Genomic DNA, 16,988 nt, shown 5'->3' with positions numbered 1-16,988 from the left:
TGCTTTATTTTCCATATCTATGGCTTTTTCAATTTCTTTTGCTCTCCTTAATCATGCCTCAGCCTCTTTCTTGCATTCACAAACTCTTTTTTTCTTCTCTCAGGCCCCAATTCAAATGTTTCTACTGAAATCCCCATCTCTGCTGAGTTTGGCTGACATCATCAGCTGTCTTCTGCAAGAACTGAAGATTAGTCTCACTTTATTCTTCTGCCACACCTTCTGCAGTCTTGTGTAGCTTTACATTCCCCTTTTACTTCCTGACCTTGTCAGAATTAGTGGGTTTAGTCAGTTCAGAGATTAACTAAAGAGACAGCGTCAACCTTGAAAACATCTCAAAACCATTTCTTAAACCTCACAGCTTTATTCTAAGGCATTTTAAGTCATTGTTACTTTCCAATAATGGTCCTAAACAATGATTTCTACCCCAAACCAGCAAATTTCCCAAGGAAATAGAAATTTGAATTCTGTTTCTTTGTGTATAGACTTTTTTTTCCTTTTTGGAGAGAGAAAGGGTAAAGAATTACCAGTCACTTGAATTTATAAGACATCTTGACGCCTAATGACAGAAAATAGTTGTCATTCAGTAACTCAAACCAGAGAACATAAGCACCATCATATTTAAACATATCACATCTAAACTTTGATAATGGGGCTTAGGGCAAAAGCACATTAATCATATTTAAGTAACATCAGATACCTAAATAAAAAGCTTCAGAAGATTGTCCACCTACACTGCAACAATTCAGAATATTCTTTGCAATTTACCAGACTCTTTTCATCCAAAAACTTCATTATGTTAACAAAGGCTCATTAAATCAATATTTGACAGTTACATCCACTTTGCAAATACTCACAGAAACCTTCAATCTTGTCGGCTGTCTTGCTCCACGCTACCTGCCTGGTTTCCATTATGACTTGAATAGTCCTCCTTTCTGGACTGCCCTTCTTAAGACTGAATATTGTCATAACAGTTCCTAACTCCAAGGTCCTTTTGATCTGGCTTTTCTCATACTCCGGTAGCACTCCATAGTCCATACTCTTTCTTGGCATTTTGTTTTCCTTTTTAAAAATCAAACTTTTCTGGTTTTCAGTGATCTGAAAGAAAGAAAAAGGAAGAAAAGAGAGACAAATAAATCTTTTAAATATTTTTCAAAGAGTATTTTTATTTCTTTTCAAAATCAAATTGGTGTAAGTTAAAGCTACCTAATAGAGACTCATGCCCATTCGAATACATGGCTAACATTAACAGCATCCTTGCTGTTTTATCCTGAAAAAGTAAGGCCATTGTTCATAGAGGGTGGTACCAGTGACAGTTTGGCAGACATATTGCTGCAAAATCTATCAAAAATGAAGAGCTGGGTGGAGCAGCTACTGCATGCAATGAATTGTGATCTAAACTTCTCAGCGAGACCCATGCCTCTTTTCCACCCGCACCACACCACTCACTGCTTCTTCAAACTTCCAACACAGAAGCATGGTGGTTTCACATCAAAATAAAGTAAGCCAAGCTCTGTTTAGCCCAAGGACATAAAAATCACATTAAGTGCCAATATGCTTTATGCATACATATCTTCAACTGTATGTACACTCCCACTACTACAAATACAGATTTACATCTCTGAAGTCTCAGCATTAAGACAGACAAAAAGCATTAAAAAAAGAAGACCAAAAAAAACCAAGAAGGAAACCTGGAAGAAATACCAAATGTAAGTATACCTGAGTAATATTAACAAAAGAGCCAAACACAGAATGCAAACCATTGAAATGTCAAAGAAAATAATACCAAGGTCATAAAAAAGAAAGAATTCAAGCCTAAATAAAACTAAGGAATACATGAGAAATGAGGAAAAAAACCCGATGCATTCAAGCCAAAGCAGAACTATGTTAAAAATCTCTCTAAATTTTCATTCTCAAAACTGAAGATAATTTAATTTCCACTACCGTAAGAAATATCTGCAAATCCATTTTGTCCTAAGTATTGACAATGTAGGTATGAACACAAGGAAAGAGATATTTGCAATAGATTTGAATCTTATTCAAAATCTTTTACTCTCCCAGGATTACACTTGGGACGTATCTGGGCACAAAAGAGCAACATCTCTCATAAATATTATCAGTTTTTTGTGGCTTGGTCTCATACATCATTGAAACAAATAGCTAATTATAAACCTGATTACTCCTCAGCAAGAGTCTTTACAACTGGGATGCCCTGGAACCCGCTCCTTCATCCAAGCACAAAGAAGGAAGTGTTTAATTTTCACACAAGTACCAAGGAGCTGCTGCTACACAGTTTCCAACCATTCCCCTTAACCACATCCCCAAACAGGGTAGGTTTAAAGAATCTCTCTGCACATGCAGCCAACAGCCACAGCCATCTCCTCTGGGTCTCTTCCTCTCTCCTCAGTCCACCACTCTCCATCACAAGCAGTTTCAGTTTCAGTGTTGATAGCTAATTCGGCCATGTCACTTCTTACTTCCCCTTCGTAACTTCTTCCAATCCTCCTCCCCCTCACCCCATGTCACTATCTCCTGACCTGTTCTTCACTAAAGAGCACTCTTTTCTGCTGTCTCGTTAATACCAGAAAACTGTCTTCCAATATCATGTCACTGGCTGCTTTTAGAGCAATATGTCTGACCTTGAAGCTGTCTGGTGCAGTCTTTCCAACCCCTTTATAAACGCTACCACTTTGATAAACAGGGGATTTGGGTGTTTTTTGTTGTTGTAGTTTCGAGTTTTTTGTAAGCTAACACAGATGCAAATATCAGTCCCCTCTTACCTGCAAGGTGGCCTCTTCTGCTTTGCCCACAGTGAACCAGAAGTACTTTACAGAAAGAATCACATCTCACTCCATATTTTGCAAAACATGATAGAGGGGTTTTGGTGTTTAATATCTCTAAGTTTTTTATTATAATAAAAAATTGAGTACTCTTTCCTTATAATAATGACCCAAAAAAACCAATGTATCTCCCAATCCTACAACAGAGACAGAGCAGACAACTTTTAAGGGTAGTAAGCAGTAGCGGATTTCAACCAGAATGACACTGATCCATTTTGACTCCCTGGAACTAATCAGATAATCACTTGAATTATCACAGGCTTGCATCTAACACAACAGCCATAATCATCTTGTCCTGCTACAATGGGTTGTAACAACAGAAATTAAAGGAGTGGAAAATATTAAAAAATAAATTAAAATCTTTGTACAGCATCTGTTTTTCTGACAAAATAAGAACCTTTGTCTTCTCACTTTGCTCATTTCATTAAGAATTGTAATATAACAAATATACTGAGATTTGGAACACGGCTTAACCATTTTAGTAACACTTCACTGCAATAACGAGCCCCTCAACTTCTCAATGAGTATAGTTTTTCAGAAGAGCATAACAAAATAGACATCTGCTCTGCCCTATCCAGCACAAGTTGTAGGCATGAAACATGACTTAGATCAACAAGAAAAGGAGTTTCTAAATATAGCTACTTAATAAAAGGCAATGCAGCAGGGGTTTTGAGAGATTAGTCCCTTAGTACAAAGGCACTGCCTCTCAGAGGTGCCTTCTTAAACAGTTTCCGCTGAATATAATATACTGAACTTCCCCTTTTGAAGCAGCTCGCTCTACTAAAAACAGAGCAAAGGGTGGTTTTAGTCTAACAAATGCTAAGTCATAAGCCAAGTTTTCTACTTAATACAAAACAATACCGTAGCTGAGGATTCATCAGAAAAAGTGAAAAGAATATTGCAATCTTTGATCAACCTAACTGACCATTTCTATGCTGTTCTGGCTACCTACTCCAGTTTAAGAATAACGTCACAGCTTCTAACAGTTAAACACGAGACTTTCCGAAAGAACAAATGGAAGCCCTTAATATTAGACCTAACCTTTCAAACCTTAATTCTTGTTACATTCACCCACAGGTGTCACTCAGCCTCCTTACACCCACCACTACACAACTATCTGAGTCAACAATATTTCTACTCATTCATGCAGCAGAACTCTGAAATGATTCTCATTGCTCCATTATCTGGACAACTCTAAAATATTCGGGCATGAGCTGCAAGACACTTATGTGAAGTAGAAACATAACTGTTTATCTACCAGACATTTACTGAAGCCTAAAAGAGAAAAGTCCAGCATCACTTACACAATTCAAAAAGTGAGGTAATAATCACAGAAACGTAAGTTCTAGTTTAGACACAGACGCCAATAAATGACTCTCTCACTTTGATTGTAGGTACTATAGAAGCTAAACTTTGATGGTGTCCTGTACCACATGCAGGATTGGGACCATGTTTTGCTGTTTTTCTAAGAGTAGTTTTTTATACTCTTTTGAGAGTTTTTTTTAATTGAAAAGCCTGACTGGTTTGGACAAAAGAGTCAGAAAGACTCACTGCAAGTAACCAAGCAAACATGGACTTGGGGAAAAATAAAACTAACCACCCTAATTAAACTATCCAAAAACCTGTAGAGTTAGTTTTACTTCATTACAGTACTTTAGAGTCTAAGAAACAACCTCTTTTTATCTGAAGATCAGTCTAGAACTCTTAACTCTGTTATCAGAGAGTGGTAACACAAAGAAAGAGAGGAAAAACTGTAGTAAAGCCAATAAATGTACAGGCTAGCAAAGAACATCTCTGCTAAGCGCTGATGAATCCATATTGTTAGAACTTCATCCAAATGACACAAGGTGTTCTCCAGATACACAATATCAATCAAGAAGTGCAAAGTAAAATCTGGGTCCAGTCAATTTTTAAGTTTTCCCATGTACTCTGGGCACCACAAAAGTGTTGTTGCACCCTCTGCCCCTGGCTCTGCCTCTGGATGATTTTAGGACACCACCTCATCCAAGCAGGCACTGCCAGGACAGACATCCACCAGCAACGCTAGTTCCGTACCCCAGCGTTAATAACTAACAACAACCAACGCGCAGCTCTTTGCGCAGAGCTTTACGATGCAGCTGCTGTCCTCAGGGTCTTGCGGTCTAATGAAAAGGCTGGGGAGAAGAACCGCAGCAAGACAGTTACCCACCTGCCACAGTCTGGCCAGGACTGAAGCCTTGGCCCTAGGCAGAACTGTGCACAGCACAGGGCTTCTGTCAGGCACACACCGACACCGTGAGAGCTTCCTTCCTTCTTCGGCAGGTTGGCCTGCAGCGGAGCGCGGCCAGTCACCAGGAGCGGGATGTCAGGGTCCTCTCGGGGAGACCTCAGACTCCTCTGTCCCCTTCAAGCCTGGCGCCCTGTACGCCTTGGTACCCCATGCTGCACCCGCTGCCCAACCCTCACGCCGACAGCGCTCACCTCCTCTCCCCAGCCCGTCCCTCGCGTCCACCCCAGCGCGCAGAACACACTGCCCTGCCCCGCCCCAGGACCGCGGCACCTGCTGCCCACTGGAGCCGCAGCAGAGCCGGCGGGACGGGGCTGCCGTGGGGAGCCCACCGTCTCGCCACCCCGGTCCCGCGCTCACCTGCGCAGCGGCGGGAGCTGCCGTGCCGCTCCGTGCCGTACCCGTGCCCGGTCCGTGCCCGTCCCGGGTCTCCGCGTCCCGCCGCGCCTCGCGGGGTTCCCACTTCTGCTGTGACCGGGAAAGGGCCGTGTCACGTGACCCCCGGTGGCCACCTAGTGGCGCGCGGGGCCGGACGGGCGGGGGTTGGCGGCGCGGCTGCCCCTCAGCCCGCGGGCCCTCAGCGGGGAAAGTCGGGCCGGGACCGCGCGGGACTTCTCGCCCCTGTCCCGTCACCCCGCCCCGGAGCTGGCTCGAGGCGAGCTACCCGCTGCCACGGTTCCCTCAGAGCGCCGGGCGCGGCCGCCTTCCCGCGCCCCCGTCAGCCGTCCCCGAGGCGGGCAGAACAGGCGCCGTGTGCCCCGTGTCAGGGCGGGCCGCCCGGCTGCTCTGCGGCCGTTCTCCTGCTCATCTCGAGGGGAAATTTCACTACTTCGGCACAGAATAGCTAACTGATTGAACAGTAACTTGAGGAAGCGAATTTAGCCTTTAAAACTTTCCTATCACCGGGGTTACTTTTTCAAGTTGAAATTGACTTGCCCTGTGGGATCCGCTACAGTGTGTTTTATCACACCTACCTCTGCTTTTGACTGGCGATGCTCTATTTCCTACTTTGAGATTCAAGTTGGATAGGACATGACATGCTTCTTTCAGGTCAAGCCCAAATACTGCCATGAAATTTGAGGTATTTGGTCTCGTCCCAGACCTATTTGATTAAGCTGGGGAAAATCCCTACATCCATAGCCATAATATCAATATCATCACAAAGAAAAAGTCATGCCAGTTCAGAAGGCTACAAATCGAATGCCTAGAAACCAAAGCTAGGAATTGTACAGTGCAAGGAACGGATTTCCCCATGCAGAAAGAGCTCTTGGCCACTTCTGTAAGGGCCACACCATGTTACAACAACATAAACATATTCTAAATGCTGCTTCTCAAACACTGAGATTCTTTATCACCCCTCTTTCCAATGCTGGTAGCTAGCACAGAGTGAAAAGGATGTGTCTTTTTAACAGACTAAAATCTGATCTCATCTTTTGAGAGGAAAAAACATTGTCCATAATTTCAGTCAGCTTTATAAATGTTTGCAGTAGTCAAACATTGTTTTTGGTTAATACTTTCACCTTGCAGATGCAGAAACTACCGAAATAAAATGATAACTGGGATGGAGAAGTAACAAGTACTGCAACGAACACCAACAGCAAGACTACCCGAATGCTTAGGTCAGAAAGAGACAAAAATACCCATTGTATCCAGCAAAAGTTATGGGAGCAATTTGGGAAACTCCTCACCAAAGCAAACTAACAAGCCTTTACCATAGTTGTGAGTTTCAAATGAGCACGCTCTATCAGGAACAGAATTGAAGAGTGCATTCAAAGTACACTACCGCAGCAGGAAAAAACCTGAAACCCAATACCTGTGAAAGGTGAGGATCATTTTAAATGCAAAATAAAAATATGAGCATTATAATCTCATCATTGTTCACTGTTTCAAGTTTCCAAATACCAAACCTGGGAAAAGTTTCCCTCTATAACATGTGTGGTGCAGTTACAAATTCACAGAACAACATCCTACAGGAGACATGATACCGAAACAATGAGAATAGCAGAACATGTATCAGTCACACCAAAATTTCTCCCCAATACTTTATTTTTAGCTCTTCATCATTCAAACAGTCCATGTTTCATGTTGAAGCTGCCTTTTTAATTTTATGAGTGGTGACAGAATACTAGCGCCAAGCAACCAGCTTCCTCAGCTGCTAAAGCTAAACCCAAGCCATTCCTGTGGACAAAGCCACAAGGCACACATGGTACAACACAGAGAGCTGAAGGGTGCAGGTGATCCCAGGCATTTTAAAGGCAGGAGATAACAGTATTCTCTAAATGCCAACTGTCAGATCCAGAATTCATCTGGGTATGTTGACAGTGCATCTAAGTTCCAGTAAATACCAGCCTTAGCAGCCCCTCCTGGTTCTGCTTCACTAGGCCAGGTACCAACAGCCTTTGCACAGGAACCACCCTTGAACAACCTGCAAGCCACACAGGCACCAGCTTCATGATATTCAGAGGCTTTGCTGCAGAAGTTAAGTGCTGCTGCAAAGTACACCTGACTTTGGTTTAGACATACTTCAGTGTTTGTGCCTCTTGTGCCCTGAAAGCAAGATCAAAACCTACCAACTCTCAAGATTTCTTGCACATCCTTAGGCTTACCTGATAAAGCTCTCTCTCTTAAAGCTGAAGAGTCATTATACAGCCAAAGAAAATATGTATGTGGGAGAAAATCAAGAGTAGAGACCTCAGAGTCACAGATAACAGGTGACACGTTCAGTCCTTCTTTTTTACAGCAAAAAAAAACCCCACTGTAGGTGTGCTGAGGAAAACTGTGGGAAATTAATTCTCCAAGTTGAAGAATCTGGCCTCAGCAACGACTTTGTGTTTAAATAGAAGAAGGTTAACCACTAGAATAAAATCTTCCTTATTCTTTTTAAGTTTAACTTTCTTCTCATAAAAGGCTCCTGAAATTGTTAAAAAAATATAATCACAATTCATACTATAAGATCTGAAAAGAGCATTTTTCAGCGGGGATTACATTTTTACACTTCAGTCATAAACCCCTCAAAAAGGGAATTTATGGTGTTGATACTGACTCTTTAATTACAGCATTGAAAACGTCAGCTCTGTCTTTTGGTTGTATTTGGGAATGAAATGTTGATCACTCCCCCTGAAGAATAAAGCCAAGTGTGAAAGAGAATCACAGGATTCATGGATATAATAAATCATGGTCACAAAACTGGTGCCAATTCCTCACAGGAGCTACAAAGAAAAGATAGCTGTTTTGTAAAAGGAACATGTTGGATAGCTTCATCCTATCAGTTCTAAGAAATGTTAACGAGTCATTAAGGCAGGAGGAACAAATAGTTTAGAGACTGTCACTGGCAGATTATCTAGCCTAAGTATTTATGCACTATCATTTATGCACCATCATTTTCTAGTTAGAGCTGCAAAGTCTATAAGCAGAAGTTTCATACAGAAAAACTTCATTTTCCAAGCTTTTCTTTTATGAATTTTTCTTCTGCAGGACTCTGAAGCAGATTTTACACTCGTCAAGAGAACCTACATGCCACCATCTCAGGATTAGGTGTCAGTCCAGGTTCATATCACAAAGCAAGTGCCAATTTTTGAGGGAAAAGTCTGTGATCATCCAGGACTAGGTGAAGACAGTTCCCAGGAGTAGTATTACCTCTGCAGAACTGTTTACTGCTTCTTGTATGAGTTTATAAGAGGACACTCACACAAACATCCACATGAACTCTTGTTTGGCTGTTGGGATTCTAGGTGCCTGTGAATGCAGAGGACATGGTGCTTGTTTTTCAGCTTTTATTCAAAAGCTTTTTTGTTTTGTCAGACTTTTTGCTTATGTAAAGGATGCACTAAGCAAGGCTAGTCATAGACTTAGGGATGCACAATCATACCGTGTGTCAGGTCCAACCCCCTCAGCACATCTCAGCCTAACAGAGCTCAGGATCTTTGCGAAGTCCATTTCTTGCAAAAAGTGTTCTAGTGTATACTTGGCTCCATTCTTATCAGAGTTTCATTTTAATCTTGCTAAATTATTGTCATGTGATCATAATATTTAAAGTAAATATTGATCTTAAGTAAACCACTGAAGTCGTTAGCAGAAAGGCTGATGAGAAGGAAGGGAGCTTGTACTGGCCTGTTGCCTGCTCCAGCGTTTGTCTGAGACATGAAAGCTTCAGCTACTTCTCAGCTCAGTCACCCTGTCTCTTGTTATTTGCAAGTACTGCATTAAAAGCAACTTCTGAGGAGTTACTGCCCTCTGTCCTCATACACAAAATGCAGTGCTATCCCGTGGCATTTCTGTAGCAATTTTCATTTGTAGATGTCAAAACAATTTTAAAAAAGAAGGGAAATCATTATTTCACATTTTCAAAGGCATCAGGCCCAGAGGGTGAGGACTTCTGCCAGACATCTCACAGCAGTAGCATGCCTTGGGCTGAACATGGCTTCCAGGTTTTGTATTAGTGTCCTGACAGGAATGATATTTCCTCATAGCAGAGCTAGCTATGCCAGAAGAAAACTTTTCATTTGTCAGGATTATTTCTTTTTAAAGTTTCAGTTGAGCACAGACTCTGCTGGTGTGATTTTGGATGATCAATAAAAGCAGTTGAACTACATGTCAAAACGTGCTTTTTTATACACATACTAACTAACCACTCAGTGCCTTGAACAAGTTTTGCTGTCTGCATAGAGCACCAGTATATTGAAAGGGCCTGCAACCACATCTTCAGATGAAATGTAAAGTGCTACAGCCACTGAATCCACAGTGATAAAATGCCAGCATCTCCTTACTGGTACTATCAACCATTCAGCGTTTCCAAGGCCTCAGTAGAAGGGGAAAACTGTGGAAGGCTTTGCAGGGAACTAGGAAAACTTTTCTCTTGTGTGTTTTAAGCCAGTAAAAATGAAAATCTTTCATAAAAACAATGCGATTGCAAGTGGGAAGTACTGAAAAACCAGCATTTGGCAATAGTTCTGGAGTTGCAACTCAGCAAGAAAAGGTTCAGCTTTTCCCCACAGTTACCTTTCAGCTTTTCATTTCTTTCTCACTACAGAGTAGCACCACGGGTGAGTTTAGGAGAGAAAAGCTCTCTGTTGTCATCTGCTTTAGCCTCCACTCTTACTCATATTATCCCTGTGAGCTCTCAGAGGCATAAAGGAGGGTAAGATGAGGCAGGCTGGGCACAGTGAGGAGTCAGGCTGAACCAGAGCCTTTAGGCACTGCTCCCGACCAGTGCCAGGGAGCCATGTGGGATCTGACGGTGCTGCACTGACAGGAGGAGCACGCACTCAGTGTTGCTGCAACCTCCTCTCCCGGGTCATTTCACATTATCCTCCTGTTCTGCTACAGTCTTCTTAAAATGGACTTCACTACCACTGGTGGGACCATTGGACTGCTTTATTCATGGCTGATTGCAGGGATTTATTATTGTCTGAGGCCTTCCCTCAGGGTGCACAGGAAGGGAGGAGAAGTTCCTTCCATCTGTGCTCACTCATGCAAAGATCAGCTTTAATCCAACGTGTTATATCAGAAAAGTTTAGAAAAGCCCTCCAGCTAATCAAAGTACAACAACTAACTGGAGATGGAGAGAGTACACTGGCCTTAACACAGACAAGCATGTAATCACGTACAAATACAAGTTAAAAATCTCACTAACACCAAAACATGGTTGAGAAACTAATGATGCACTTGAGCAGTAATTTCTGAATAGGAATAGAATGAGAGAAACTCTTCTGGGATACATATTGCAGACGCCTGTGCTTTGGAAGATCATCCATCTGGTGTACCTCTAGGATCAGCATATTTGTATAGAATGCAAATCGTTATTGCAACTGCTGTTATCTTTATGCACTGCAGTCATAACCGAATGAGTCACATTAAAGGGTCAGAGCCTTCTGTTCTACTTTTTACGATAAGCATCTTTTTAACATACAGTGTTAGAGATCCTGTGCGTCAACAGAGCGAGGTAGGAGTTGGTATTGAGTGAGCTACGACAGACCCTGCCACAGGGACCCAACCTTAACATATTGGTTAACAATTTAAAAGGAGGACTATATTAAAGGGGAGAAAAATTAGGCAATATCTCTACTTATGACTAAAATCCTGCATAAATTAGATCTTTGGGATAGGCTGCTTAAGTTTCCTAGTCTCTCAAAGTGCCTTGTGGCTTGCAGAACAAAGCAGAGCTGCTCTGTGAGTCTGTTGGGTGCTCTGCTCTGTGAGTCTGTTGGGTGCTCTGCTCTGGGGCAGGAGTTTGGAGAAGACACAGTACCGCAACCTATGTGGATCCGCTGAGGAGGCCCCTGGTCTGTGAGAGCAGCCTGAGTACCCTGTGGAGCAAACTGAACTTTGCAGCTTCAAAGGATCATTGTTCCAAAATTCAGGCAGATACCAACTGCCACATGACATGCTCTATTTCTCAATATATGTGTTCACATATAGGTAGGGTCAATTTAATTCCCTTATCATATTAAACACCATCTATAAAAAGACTTTCACACCTTCCAAGACGTTTTATTTTGTGCTACAAAACTCAGAAGCTTCACAATGTTTGAAGCAGCTACGAACACATTCTCAGTCAGTAACATTTGACTGAAAATCTGAACTTACACACCCTATGACTTGTTTTAAAAACAAACAGTAAATCTGAACTTTACCAACAGAGAGAAAAACCTGAAAAAGCAACCACCCTCCTTTCAGTGGAAAATTTATAATGTCTCTCATTTAACAGGAGACAATCTCTAGAATAAAGAACCTAGCAATCGGAAGTGCTTATTTAGCCTGATCTCCAAATTACAATGAATTAAAAATGGCTCGATTATCTTCAGCTGAGCATCCAGGATTTATTTGTGTGTGCTTGTAATGATACTAAAAACTTCACACACTTCACACACACACTCACACAAATTGTTTTCCCCACTTTTTTTTCTTAGACTGGACTAGCAATTTTAAGATACCATCTCCTCTTTCAAAGAAAATGCTTTTTAGATTTCCTGTGTGATTAAGAAAGTCCTTTAACTCTGGAGCTAAACTACAGAATATTTTCCAGGAGAGAAGACAAAAGCAAGAACACAGAAGGCTCTGCTGGGCAATTTAAAACAAATTGTCTTCTCTCCAGAACCTCTCTGCCACACATCAGGAATTATTTAACACTATTTCTGCTAAGGATAGCTGCCCTGCTGAGTCTCAGAGGCAGAAATACAGAGCTTACCTTTAATCCTGTGCAGAATAACGAAGGATATACTGCTGAAATTAGCGAGGCAGTGTCAAACGGAGGTTTCTTCCTCTTTGTACTCTGATTCCACCTGGGTAAAAAAGCACACTGTTAAGACCTCTTATGCATACAAAATCTCTAATCAAGTTTTCAGCAGCCTGGGCCTTTTAGTGAACTTAAAATTGTTTTTAATAGTTGTCACCTTTGATGACACTCTCTTCTCCTTCACAAGGATAGATTTTGTTATGCTTTTTGCTAATGGGGGGAGGGAAAAGAAAAAGGAAGTCATAAGAAAGAAAGTGGAACACTAATTCAGAAATATGTCACTTCCAACCAGCGAGACACTCTCCTCTTCTGCCATCTTCATGGGCTCAGCTCTTTTCATGCTGTGTTATTTGCATCACACATTAATAATGCACTAACACATTAATAATCGCCCCCACCTGAGATCAATACAACAATTGTAACAGTTTCTGGTTTCTCTTAGGCAAATTTTTGAATCCTTTGCTTCCTGGTTTCTAAACCTTTGGGATGCCTTGTCTTCCTGTTTTTAAGTTTTCTCTGTAACTGAGGGAGTTCATAATTTACTCTTTTAACAAACGCTAAGACCCTCACGGACTCTGCCAATTCCAGCAGCTGGGCTTTAAGAAAAAACCTCTGATGTCTTTAGAAAAAAAGCCCTCTGATGTCCTTAGAAAGAAATTTAAAAAGAAAAGAAAGAAAGAAGAAAATGGACAGCCCTCATTTCTGTTTCAAGATATGCATTTATAATACATATATGTAGCCTGTGTTGAGCCACATGCTGACAGGACAAAACTGGCTTACATGTGGAAATGAGGATTTGAAAGACCAGAAGACAACTCCTGGTTTATTACCCCAGAGGGAAATAGATTAAAAGCAGATTTCTTTTGTCAACAACTTGATAATTTGAACCTTTTAAACACTTTTTTTAGCTAATGAAAATGTTGAAGCTGAATAATACCAGTTTTATATTGATTTATATTCAAATAATAACAATGATGTATAAATAGAGATATAGATAAGTCTATTTATAAATAAATATCATTTTTAACATTAAAAGAAAATCAAACTGTTTATATCCAAAGAGTGTTCAAATATGGCAAAACAAAGTTAATTTTTTGAGGCACTTAATGAAAACAAAACAAAACATGACACCATACATACAACATATACATACATACATACAACAAAGAAAACATACAACACTTTAAAAACCCCAAACCATGCAGAGTTATATCTGGAGCTGTGGTTTCTTGTAGGACCTCTAAAGAAAAGGGAGAAAAACCTGCTCCCTGAACATGGCAGGCAGCAGTTACCACTGGTCTGGCAGCACAGATGGGGGTGACAGGCAGCGCTGCTGACAGTGACAGAAGCCTTCAGCAGGATGAGGAGGCCTCGGTTGCTCACAGGGAGGAAGGCCTCACTTACAAGGAGGAGCAAAAGAAAACCCTTGCTAATACAGAAGGAGAAAACCAGAAAGTTTTGGAGCCTCCTCCTGCAGTGGACACCAACAAGGTACTTTTATGTCAGGGAGGAGACCAGTCCACAGACTCAGAAAACAACAGGGCCAGAGCATGTCTCAAACCCTTCTCATTTTGCATCTCACATATGCTCTGCTCTGTCTTTAGCTCACCTTCTTGTGAAGCGCTACTCGCTGCCCCTAGAAGATGAGAGATAAGGTCAATGGGAAAGCAAGGTAATGCTGGGCTGTGGCTAGGTTTTCAGATACCTTTTTTTTTTAAAGAGAGGAAATAATTTGTGCAGAGCAGCAGCAGTGGCTCATCCTGGGTCAGTCAGGAAGTGTGAGGCTGGGTTTTTAAGACATATTTTTGTTTCATGTTCTCTCAGAGAACAAAAGCATACAAGAAAACTTTTTTTAGCTAAAGAATGCAAAGTTCACCTGTAGTTAGCTCAGTGAGCAATGGATGTCATCCATAAAGAGAAAAACAATGAGAGATTATTAATTCTGTTCCCATAGGCGAAGAGCTGAGGCGTTTATTGGTTTAAAGCTGAAGCTTTCAACATCTTCATCCAGCGCTTGCAATGCCAAAAGGCAATCTCTGCTCATGCTGTCCCAGTCTGCCTCTCACCATCTCTACCCCAACTGGGCCCATGTAAGTGAGAGAGGGGGAGCTGAGGCATCTGAAAACACAAATCCAGAACTGACCTTGTAAATACTGCAAGTAATAGAAAAGAAAGGATTGTCTGGTGGTGTGTCTCTTTAAAACTGCTTTTAATTTGGCCTTTCATGATCATTACTTGTTAGCAGAAAACTAGCTAATAACCTTTACTGCTGTAAATGTTCATGGAAAATGCAACAAAACCACTCCAAAGCTCAGAACAATAGTTCTTGAACAGCACAGTGGGCTGAAATACCTGGAATTTGCTCTGTTACATGGTTAGTTACAGCTGCTGAAAAAAGCAACTCCCTCATTAAGCAAAGCATTGTGTGTTTTGAAATTTGTTAATGAAAAATCCACCCAGACAGCAAACAACTGATTCTTGTGATTTGTCATTTTTCCTATGCAAAGCAGAGAGGAGTGTTTTGGGGATAGGTTTCTTCTAACAGCATAATGAAGATGTTTTCTAATTAGGAGTCTTCCTTTTAAGTGGAGAAGACCAGCAGTCTTCCTGGATATGTTTTAGTTGAGAAAAAAATGGCTGTACTTGTACAGAAGTGCTGGGTTACTGCAGAGGGAAAGTCCAGGGAAGGGTGACAATCCCAGTTGATTTTACAGGAAATGGGTTGTCTGAGGAAATTCCACACACAGTTTTAGTGGCTGATTTGCAACAACTTGTTAAAAAAATCAATACCTTGAAATTCCAACCACAGGGATTAAAACACTGTTTCTGTAGCATTGGCTACAGGCCCTTGAGAACAAAGAGACTATTAATAAAGCAAAGGACATAACTAGGGCTGAGCTGTGGTTTTGTAGCATCAGGTCACATTTCAAACTCCACCATCTGATCTGCTGCTGTTGTGTGACTGCTGTTGGGCCAGTTATATTCACATGAGAGCGGTGGTGGCTCATTTGCCTGTTCAGACCACTGTGGGGGGAAGTCAGAGCAGGGCTAAACAAAACCTTTGCAATGCATCCAGAAGAAAACAGTGAACTCTGTGGAAAGCAGTTGGCTTTTCTTTGCTTATTTGCCCTCAAGTTGTTTCAACAGCAAATACAATGGAGGTCGATATGGCAGAGAGCACAGGGACAGCTTTCTGCAGGAAGTGCTGCACAGGCATCCTGAGGCAACAGCAATGCTCAGAAAGCCTTGTGAGCCTTTTTTAAGGGCTTTCCACTCAGAGCATCTACCTGCAATGTGGGTCTTCCCAGTCCCTTCCTCAGAGCCCCTGTAGGGATTTTGTACATTGGGGAGCTTTCCCTCTGAGGTCACAGCCACAGCTCTACAGCCACTCCTCAGTGACTTTGGGCAAACGACCCATGCCTCAGTCTCCCCAGCTGCCAAATGGAGAAGCAAATCTCTTTTCTGAGACCATCTGGTTTCAGGAGTACAGGAGGCTAGGATTTGTGAATACAGCATTTATCAGCAAGACACCACTGCTAATGCTAGCATTAACATGGCAATTACCATTGCTATTATATTTCTACTGGAATGGACTCCATGCTAAGGAAAACAATGCTGCTGTATCTAGAAACTGAATATGTGTGAGCATAGCACTGAAAAAACAATTTGTAGTTCTGAGGCCAATATGCCAGCTACACATCTATATTTCTCTATCATATTTCCATATGATAGAGTCATGTTGGCAAAAGCAGAAATGTATTTTAAAACATAAGTTTATAGCAACTTTAACATCTTCTGTACTGGTTTCCTGAAGGCAAAGGATTGTGTAATAAAAAGACAGTCAATATTACAGCACTGAGCTTTGGAATTAGCATGATGTATTGAATTTTAAAACAAAACTGGCCCTATCGTGTACTTACAGATAATGAAACATAACAGAGCAGATGATTTATCGGTGCTGCCACTGAGAATATAACACAGGAAGAGAATGCCAAAGTAATATTCCTATTGATACATATTACATTACATTTATACACCCCTTCTGTTGCATTTCCTTAAGCTGGAAGGCTGTGGTGTGTGCACTGTAAGCCTCAGTCAGAAAACTTACTCCAGCTCTGGTCCCACTGCTCCTACAAGTCATGAGAAGGCACATTGGTTCACAGAGGGAGACTCATGACTGCTTTTCTTATCACTGGGGACTGCAGGGCAGAGAGGAAGCAGCAACACAAGTTCTGCTGGCAAATTACTTTATTTCCATAAGCTGCAGTGTATACAGCTCATCATGCTTGGGCACATGAACAGGATGCTGAAGCACAGGCAGGATCCCCATCCTGGGAGCAACCCCTCCTCAGCCTCTCATCTGTCTCTCTGCTCTGTCTAATCATCTCTGTTTTTTACTCTGCTGCTGCTTCTGTTATACCATGATGCCACTCACTGCCTACATCCTGTATCAGCAGACTCCCTGCTCAGGATTTGTTTAGTAAGTGTGCTACTACCTCAGCAACAGCATACAGGTTCCTGGCTTGGTTCCTAAGCACCTTTCTCCATCCTGCACACTGGTTCTTTTTGGCTGGTCTCTTTCAAAGGGGAAACGTAATTGAGCAGCTGTATCTAACTGCATCAGCACAGTCACCTCCAGACACCTCACCAG

General features: G+C 41.8%; 1 protein-coding gene across 3 annotated transcripts in view; it reads right to left on the bottom strand.

Moving 5' to 3' along the window:
* PLCG2 (phospholipase C gamma 2) overlaps positions 1–12,339 on the bottom strand; it is a 58,807-nt gene extending 46,468 nt beyond the window's left edge. Inside the window, exons 1-2 of one of the 3 annotated variants that reach the window (XM_062007566.1) lie at positions 12,290–12,339; positions 855–1,095 (exon numbers count right to left, since the gene is read on the bottom strand). In XM_062007566.1, coding sequence (XP_061863550.1) covers positions 855–1,050 — 196 coding nt within the window. In that variant the 5' untranslated portion in view covers positions 1,051–1,095; positions 12,290–12,339. Of the gene's footprint in view, positions 1–854; positions 1,096–5,025; positions 5,093–5,463; positions 5,557–12,289 lie in introns of those variants that run through there. The other 2 variants (XM_062007565.1, XM_062007567.1) reach the window with 2 other exon arrangements.
* Between the last annotated feature and the right edge of the window lie 4,649 nt (positions 12,340–16,988).

This window comes from Colius striatus, chromosome 14 (assembly GCF_028858725.1).
Source record: "Colius striatus isolate bColStr4 chromosome 14, bColStr4.1.hap1, whole genome shotgun sequence".
NCBI lineage: Eukaryota > Metazoa > Chordata > Aves > Coliiformes > Coliidae > Colius > Colius striatus.
The sequence above is the reverse complement of the archived record's forward strand: the minus strand, read 5'-3'. Positions and strand labels throughout refer to the sequence as shown.